The sequence below is a fragment of the Engystomops pustulosus genome, chromosome 1, assembly GCF_040894005.1.
Source record: "Engystomops pustulosus chromosome 1, aEngPut4.maternal, whole genome shotgun sequence".
Lineage (NCBI taxonomy): Eukaryota > Metazoa > Chordata > Amphibia > Anura > Leptodactylidae > Engystomops > Engystomops pustulosus.
This window is the reverse complement of record NC_092411.1, coordinates 12,135,441-12,144,379: the sequence shown is the minus strand read 5'-3', so window position 1 is coordinate 12,144,379 and position 8,939 is coordinate 12,135,441. Positions and strand designations below refer to the sequence as shown.

General features: G+C 47.6%; 1 protein-coding gene across 1 annotated transcript; it reads right to left on the bottom strand.

Annotated features, from left to right (window-relative positions):
• Positions 1–218: 218 nt before the first annotated feature.
• SKA1 (spindle and kinetochore associated complex subunit 1) lies at positions 219–7,657 on the bottom strand. The gene is made up of 7 exons (XM_072110318.1): positions 7,516–7,657; positions 7,117–7,218; positions 6,023–6,147; positions 4,536–4,627; positions 3,284–3,418; positions 2,245–2,414; positions 219–909 (listed from the first exon to the last, which is right to left on the bottom strand). Exons 2-7 carry the CDS (start codon positions 7,202–7,204, stop codon positions 761–763), a joined length of 759 nt encoding a protein of 252 aa, XP_071966419.1. The 5' UTR covers positions 7,205–7,218; positions 7,516–7,657; the 3' UTR covers positions 219–760.
• Between the last annotated feature and the right edge of the window lie 1,282 nt (positions 7,658–8,939).

The following is an 8,939-nucleotide window of genomic DNA, read 5'->3' as shown; positions in this document are numbered from 1 at the left end:
AATTCTAATAACTGGGGCTACAAACACTGGACAACTCCCTGTTTCCATACACCCTAGGAGGTCCTACTTTTTCATAGGCCCATTACAAGTGAAACAATGATCCCAAAGCCAGTCTGCAACATAAGACCCCCTTACAGCGCCACCCCTGGGGTTATGGAGCATTACACAGAGTGGACTGAAACCAATTGTCTGTTGAGATAAAACACAAATGTTCTGGATTTCTCTGCATTGAAAGAGTCTTTATTGCCACAATCCGCTCTGAATAATAATGGAGGGTCCTAAAAGCGGGAACCACCCCCCATAATCACAGAATTATCATTATATATTCCAAATTTATGAATCCCTTTAACAGGTGTATACTGAATGGATGGATGGATTTGTCCCAATGGTCTGCCCCTTATTCTTCATTGGCAATGAGTCCTTCCTGGGGGTCCGCCCCGTAGTCTGTGACTGGTATGAGTGAAGACGAGCCCTTCCGGGTGGTCCGCCCCGTAGTCTGTGACTGGTATGAGTCATGAGGAGCCCTTCCTGGTGGTCCGCCCCGTAGTCTGTGACTGGTATGAGTGAAGACGAGCCCTTCCTGGGGGTCCGCCCCGTAGTCTGTGACTGGTATGAGTGAAGACGAGCCCTTCCGGGTGGTCCGCCCCGTAGTCTGACTGGTATGAGTGAAGACGAGCCCTTCCTGGTGGTCCGCCCCTGTGTGTCTTATCTGTAGTGTCAGTGAGGTCCGGGCTGACGATCGCTCTGTATCCGGGAGTCATTAGCAGATAAGGTAGCGCACAATCCCTTTCCCGCGCAGCTCCCGGATGCGGTGACAGTGCCGCAGGATGCTCAGCATTCCATGGAATCTCTTATCCACCTTCACTTGAGTAAATTCTTTGATATCTTGGTCGACAATAAAAAATTGGCCTGGGGGGGGAGCCAAAACAAGAAAATCAAGTCATCAGGTGACGATGAGAAATCTCTATAGGGGGCTTATATATGTAACAGCTTGTTGTTTAACCCTTAAAACATTCAGGAATTTTTCAGATTTTTTTTCCGCCTTCACTTTCCAACAGTCTATACTCATTGCTTTTGTACGTTACTTTCTAAGAGGCTGATATTTTTAATAAAAATCTGCAATATGAATGGACATCGTGTGGATTTATAGATATTCTCATTGACATTTAACTTAATTTGTGTGAGATATATATATATTACACACACACATATACACACACATTTCTTCAATTGGATGTCGTTAAGAAAAATTTACCTGTGTGAAGATAATTTCCTATAAATGTAGTCACATGTTCCCTTAGAGACAAGATTGTTGTCCTTGGATACAACCACCGCTGCACAGGGATTGCACAAAGAAACAAAACTGTTTTTGCAAATTAGATGACCAAATGCGATTACTGCATGTCCCACAGCCGTCCTGTGTGAAAGCTGATTCCAGGTGGTCCTGTGCCTCAATAGCGAATGTCTGACCACTGCTCCCAAAGTGTGGAGGTGGTTGTATCCAAGAACAACAATCTCGTTTCAACATGGCTACATTTATGAGGAATTATGTTCGCACTGTTAGATATTTTTTAAATAACATCCAATTGAAAAAATGTAGGACATTATGAAATTAAAGGTGAATGCCCTCATGAAAGCCCCCTAAAGGCACTAATGAGCCCCCCTAACTAACATAATACCCCCTGCTTACGCTGCAGCCTCTGCTCTGTGTAGTGAAGCTGGTCTGGTGCAGGAGAGGCCCCGAGAATAGTAGGGACAGCTGCTCCCGGCTCCTCTCCTGCCACTCCTCGGGGTCCTGACACCGGTGCATACAACCGCATCCCGGATTAGTAACCGGAGCAGAAGGAGAGGTCTGGTGGGGCGAGCACTTGTTATGTACAGGGGGGCCGCAGCTTGTGCCCCCCTTCTCTAATGTCATAACCTGCTGTACAAGAGTGAGATGTTCACTTCTATGGAGCTATAGGTTAAAGGGGTTGTAGAGGATAATAAAACCGTGGCAGCAGTCCACAGATCTCTGCTGTATTCACTTCAATGGAGCGGAGCAATGGAGGATTAGAGGCTGAACCACAGCTCGGCCTATATATATCCACAAAGGTACCACAGAGTCCTCCCCATTGGTGGAGGCTTCTCCGGCCGGCACAGACCTTTAGGGGCCGGCACAGACCTTTAGGGGCCGGCACAGACCTTTAGGGGCCGGCACAGACCTTTAGGGGCCGGCACAGACCTTTAGGGGCCGGCACAGACCTTTAGTGTCGGCGGTCTCCTCCTCCTTGAAGCGCCCCAGCTGCTTTCTGGCGATGTTGTTGAGGGTCTTGAGAGGTTGGTGCATGATCTTGTACTTGCCCACCACGGCCTTGTTGAGTTCTTCGATCAGGTGGTTGATCTGCTCGTAGGTCAGACGGTTTTTCATGTACCTGTGGGAGGAGCCACAAGGAGCCGGTCAGTGCGTTATCTCTGGCATCGCAACTGCTGGAACTAATTCATGTAACTCGTGCATTGTCCTAACACGGCTGTGCTCAAGCTCTAGTCATTGAACTGCTTAGCCCTTCCCTTCTATGTAAAAATCGTAACGGTAACAAATGGCTGTGGAGCAGTTGGGTGCACAGAGACAAGTGACAGCAGTGTGAGGACACGCCCCCAGTGCACTTGGAGAAACTACAATCCTAGAATATAAATCCACATAACACAGACCTGCTGTTACTAACAACATACACAACCGTCTGATTACACAGATCCCCAAAAACAATACCAAACACTGGCTGCAGAGAGCACAGCAGTGGGAGGACATGCCCACAGAGCACACGGAGAAGCTACAATCCTGGAATATAAATACATATAACACAGTCCTGCTGTTACTAACAACATATCGCTCCAGGGACAATAACGAACAATACTTGCAAAAAGCACAGCAGTGTGAGGACACTTGCACTTGGAGAAGCTGCAATCCTAGAATGTAAATCTGTATTTCACAGTCCTGCTGCTACTAACAACATACACAGAGGTGCGATTACACAGATATCCAGGAATCATACAAATTCAACGGCTGCACGGTGACACCTACTGATACATCCCTTTAAATGGTCACAAGCTGCAGCACTAGACAATATGACAGCGGCTCAGGTCTCCATCCCTTCGCTGTACTTTATACTGCAGCTCTGCTTCCTCAGGTTGGCTCCTGTGTGTCAGCACAGGCCCAGCAGTGTCGGGAGACTCAGCCTTTACCACAATAACCCCAGAATGATCACATCTGACAACATCTGATATCTGCCTGTCCCCTCCTTACGCCGGCACACTGGTGAAGTCCTGCACGGTGATCAGCTCCATTTCTTTGATGGGTTTTTCTTTGACGGGTTTCTTTGCCGGCTCTGGAGCGGTGACCTTGGCTTCAGCAGGAGGCTCCTCGCTTGGGACCGAATTACTAGGAAACGGAGGACACAAGACATTAATATTCAGAGCGCGAGTCATCCCCGAGGGGGAGATCACTGTCATGCACACAGGAACGCGGTGAGGTCATCTACATAACGCGAATGGCCTAACAGAGGGGTGGGATCAGTGCACAGCGGGGGGGGGGGGCCCCACAAGCAGGACTCATAGGAAGGGGCATGCGGTTATATAGAACATAAGAATCGGGCCTCCAACTGCAGACTGGGGGGAAAAACCGGGTGGTCAGCATTACTACTAGGAACCTGTCATCAGGGATCTCATTCTCTCTAAAGACCTGTCAAAGCTGCAGTGCACATCTGCCTTTCTGCATTACCATATAATTGTGTGTTATAACTTACCTTCCATCTGACAGAATCCTCTATGTAGTCTCAGGGGTTGGGCTTTGGATGCATTTAAAAAAAAAACATTTGACTTGACTGTGCTGCAGACTCCTCAGCTCTCATCCCCCACCTTTGTGCTCCTGTACAGCTCCTCCCTCTCCCACTGATGTCAGCTCACTGGGCTGTGACCTCTGTGAAGCAGCAGGAGGGAGGAGCTGTACAGGAGCACAAAGGTGGGGGCTGAGAGCTGAGGAGTCTGCAGCACAGACACATGTTTTTTGAAATGCATCCAAACCAAAGCCCAAACCCCTGGGACTACACAGAGGATTCTGTCAGGGTGCAAAGTAAGTTATAACAGACAATTATATTGTAATGCAAATGCTCAGAGAAAGCAGAAAAACATATGTGCACTGCAGGTGTAACCTACCTTTAGTGAGAATGGGGTCCCGGGTGACAGGTTCCCTTTAAGTTATGATGTTCCAGTCCTAATAGGGAAACTATTCAGGACTAAACAACTGTGCAATCAAAAATATAACACTCACTAATACAGGTTAATACTAATAGTGCCATATGCAGCAACCACATGGGGCCCGTGAGCCGCCGCCATACTCCGGTAACAGACTTGTGATGTACTAATACGTAACAAATCATTAAGGGGTTAAAAATGAAGAATTCTCTTCATTCAGGTAATTTTTCCACATGCTTATGGCGCAGAACTCTTCACCTACAAGGACAGAGCAGAAGGTTACGTGGACTGGATTTCCCCTTTACCTGGTTGGACTCTTCTTGGGAAGATGAGGAGGAACATTGTCCCGGAGGTGAGAGGCTTCCTGGACGTCGCCCTCTAGTGTCAGCTGCAGCTCCTGAAGCACAGAGAATACGGCCCCTCCATAGGTAACAGTGTATGGTGCATACATTCACAGAGATTTACATGGAGGCAGATTCATTGCTCCAGTGATGTTCTGGCCCTGAAGAGGAACTGCACCCCAAAATGGTTGTATCAAGTATGACTGGGGAATTGGGGTCCCCTTCCCAACTATGTGTCCTACTGCTACATTAAATACTATGGGAGGGACTAAAATTGGCAAGCACCAGGCTGGGGTATCTCCTGCACTCCCATTCACTGCCTATGAGATGCTGGAGATACCTGAGCGCTGTGATTGGCAATTACTAGCACTTCCATAGCACTGAATGGAGCAGCAGGACATGCCGCTCCAACAATTAGTAAGAATGAGACCCCCTGAGCAGCGTAACCCCCCCTCCCACAATCAGTTTGTTACCCCTTTTTACTGAGTAGCAGCGGGACTGTGAAAAATGAATTTATAGTTCAGGATTTTACCTGTGTTTGCTGTTCTCTCCATTCAGCGCCTGCTGTAGTATAAAACCAGAAGCTTCCTATAGCTTTTACTCAGAAGAGAGAAAAGGAGCTGTTGACCTATTCAATACAGAAAGCTAAGAGCACAGCAGTGTTAGGACATTCCCCTTCTTGGAGAAGCTACAATCCTGGAATATAAACCATATTTCCCAGTCCGCTGCCCCTAACATACACAGGAGTATAATGATACAGATCTCCAGGGACAATACCCAAAACTGGCTTCAGAGAGCTTAGGGAACAGCAGGGTCAGGAAACATGCCCGGAGCCCTAGGAGAAGCTACAATCCTGGAATATAAATCCATACAATCACAGTCCTGCTGCTACTAACAACACACAAAGGTATGAATACACATCTCTCCAGAGGCAACACCTAACACTTACTGCAGAGAGCACAGCAGTGTGAGGACACCACCCCCCAGAACACTAGGAGAATCTACAAACATGGAATATAAAACCATATTTCACAGTCCTGCTGCTACCAACAGCATACACAATTCTCCAGAGACATACCCAATAATGTCTACAGAGAGCACAGAGCTCTGCAGTGTGAGGACAGGTCCCCAGTACAATCCTGGAATAAAACTCCATATCTCACAGTTCTGCAGCTACTAACAACACACACAAGAGGTTTGATTGCATAACTCTCCAGAGACAATACCCAACACTGATTGCAGAGAGCCAAGCGGTCAGCAGTGTGAGGAAATGCCCTAGTACAATCCTGGAATAAAACTTCATATCTCACAGTCCTGCTGCTACTAACAAACAATACACAAAGGTCTGGAATCTACATATTTACTGCTGACAGGTTCCCTTTAACCAACCAGAATGTCCAATTATTTTTGCCCAGTTCTGGGGGCGGACGTTACATCACTCTCCGTCTTACCTTTAAGGACTTTGCGATGGTTTCCTGCCTCTGTACCTCTGTCTCCACTTTGTTGAGCAGTTCACAGAGCAGCTGCAGCTCATAGGTCACCTTACTGAGCACCGCCCCCAAGGAGGGGTCCTGCCCTGTGTGTAGAGGGGAACAGAAATAAAGTTTAAAAGTGGTTTATCCATGAAAGCAAATTCTCAAATTATAATCCCTTTGTGATGTTCACACAATAAAGATACTTTTTAACCCCTTACTTTACAATGTTACTCAGTATTATTGCTGTTTAGCTCCTATCACTCAGTGATGGTCAGTGTCAGACACCAGAGTGTGAGCGGGGACTCTAAGCAGACACTTCATGATTCCTCTGTGCTGTGAGATGCAGTGTGCTGACAATGTGCTTAGATTATCAGGGTACAGGGTTTATATACACTTATTTAGCTTCTGAACATTCTACTAGTATCTGACACATAGAAGGAGAGATGAGACAGATCAGAGATGACGCGATCCATGAGATGGATATAACACACAATGACTCTCTGCTATCTCACCTAATGAATAAAACACACAGTCAGCTCTGCTATAAAGACCTTATCTGTCTGTAGCTTGTAGAGTAAGCCTCTGCATGCTGCTGCTTGCCGACAGGAAGTGCCTGTGTTGGAGTTGGTCTTGTAATGCAGGGGGGAGGGGCAGGGGGCAGGAGGCAGAGAGCACTGCAGTGTGCAGATAGGAGAAGCTATTCATGAAAAAAATCCAACCATAGTCAGAAGATTTATGGTCGTATCCAGGGGCAACCAAAATTGTAACCAAAGCACCAGGATTGATTTGACAGGTTGTAATTATATCTGTGTAATGCTGCATTTTTGTTAATAACAGTGAATTAGAGAATTTGTTATTTTGTTATCCTGAGTAGATTTAAGAATCTTGTCTTTGTGGGAGGAATACCCCTTTAAGGATAACTTCTGACCATTTGCCCTATTCGGGGGAGATGGATATAATGATGATGATGATGGGATCCCCCTCCGCTTGGTTGTATGAAGCAGGATATTCATAGCTCCTGATGGGGATTCTCCTGCAGGATCGTCTCGTCCGATGGGGGTTATACTCACCGATGTGGCGAAGCTGCAGCGTCTTCTTAATTACAGATATCTTCGAGTTGATGTGAAAACACAGATCATCCAGCTCCAGCGCCTCCATGTCTCACCAAAACCCTGGGGGGAGAAGATCACAGCAATGATGAGCGCAGGGGGGTCTTAATGTCCATTATTTCGGAGGGATTATGATTGGCTTTAATTAGGACACTCTAATTATGACACAAGTAATCGCATAAGGAGAGTGAGGTAGGTCACTTCACATGATGACATCATACAGCTTCAGGACGGTATACTATGACGTCATACACCACCGTCAGCGCCGTGTAAGGCCTCTGCTACCATTTGACACATACACAGGTGTCATCACATCCCCCTCCATCCCTGCGCTGTGTAATAACATCAACCATCACCGACCTGACAGCCGCTCCCGGGGCCGGTGCATTCAAATCTACCCGCCGAGCGCAGCGGTGACGTCACAGCCAATAGCACCGGAACACTAGAGCGCGAACTGCTCCGCCCACAAATGTCTCCGCACCCGGTATGCGCTGCCCGCGGGCGGCCATACTTCTGGAGCCCGTGTTGTAACTGATGAGAGCGATCTCTTTCAAGTGCAATATTAGATATCACGGCTCAGTACAGCGTCCATGTTGTGTTAGTCTTCCTGTATCTATAGTGTCGCTGCTAAATCCGGTCCAGTCAGTGCCATGAGCGCTGGTTCTCCAGTGTTTTAACGGTTTAGTCCATCTATAAGGATCCATTGGTTCAATAATTGTCAAAATTCACCAATAAAAAGTCATTAATTACACACTAACAGTTATGGGGTAGAAATGGGGTCAGATGATTTGGACCCCTATTGCAATGGAGGGTCCTGAGGCCATTGTTTGCATGTGACGGGGTCATGGGTTCACACCTCTGTATTAGTCAGGGGTTAGGGGTCACCAGTGACGGGTTAGGGGTCACCAGTGACGGGTTAGGGGTCACCAGTAACTGGTTGGGGGTTAGGGTTCACCAGTGACTGGTTGGAGGTTAGGTTTCACCAATAACTGGTTGGGGTTACGGGTCACCAGTGACTGGTTGGGGGTTAGGGGTCACTAATGGCCCAATGACTGGTTGGGGGTTAGGGGTCACCAATGACTGGTTGTGGTTAGGGGTCACCAATGACTGGTTGTGGTTAGGGGTCACCAATGACTGGTTGGGGGTTAGGGGTCACCAGTGACTGGTTGTGGTTAGGGGTTACCAATGACTGGTTGGGGGTTAGGGGTCACCAGTGACTGGTTGGGGATTAGGGGTCACCAGTGACTGGTTGGGGGTTAGGAGTTACCAGTGACTGGTTGGGGTTTAGGGGTCACCAATTACTGGTTGGGGGTTAGGGGTCACCAGTGACTGCTATTGCTATTTGTCCCATTAGAGGATCCAGTTTTTATGTGTCCACAACTGCAACACCCCTGCCAACATATACGCAAGGGAGTAGTTGCGAATAGTGCCCTCTACCTCACCCAATGGATAATACAGGGAGATCTCAGGTAATCTGCAGCCATAGCCTCTGCCTGGACAGGCAATAGTTAAATGGATGTAAGATGTTATCCAATGATATTGCTTTATTGTAAACTGGAGTGTGATTGGATAGGTGCTACCACCTGGCCAGTATAATACCCCTGTGCAGGGGGAGCACATGCTCCAGACCTCATGTTCTTTACACAGAGTAGAAAGTCACACCTGCTGTCAGAGTGAAGAGAGAGTCAGTGTGTAGCACACCTTTAGTGCTGCCACAGAACCCAATCCCAGGAACTCAGGAGACTCTAATCCAGAGCAGCAGCTTCCACGGTTTGGACACAGCT

Coding starts and splice junctions, on each gene's coding strand:
- SKA1 (XM_072110318.1), bottom strand. CDS start 7,204: ATGGAGGCGCTGGAGCTGGATGATCTGTGTTTTCACATCAACTCGAAG. Junction 3,419..4,535: donor CCCAAGAAGAGTCCAACCAG/GTAAAGGGGAAA, acceptor TCCGTTTCCTAG/TAATTCGGTCCCAAGCGAGG. Junction 2,415..3,283: donor GACTTCACCAGTGTGCCGGC/GTAAGGAGGGGA, acceptor CTCCTCCCACAG/GTACATGAAAAACCGTCTGA.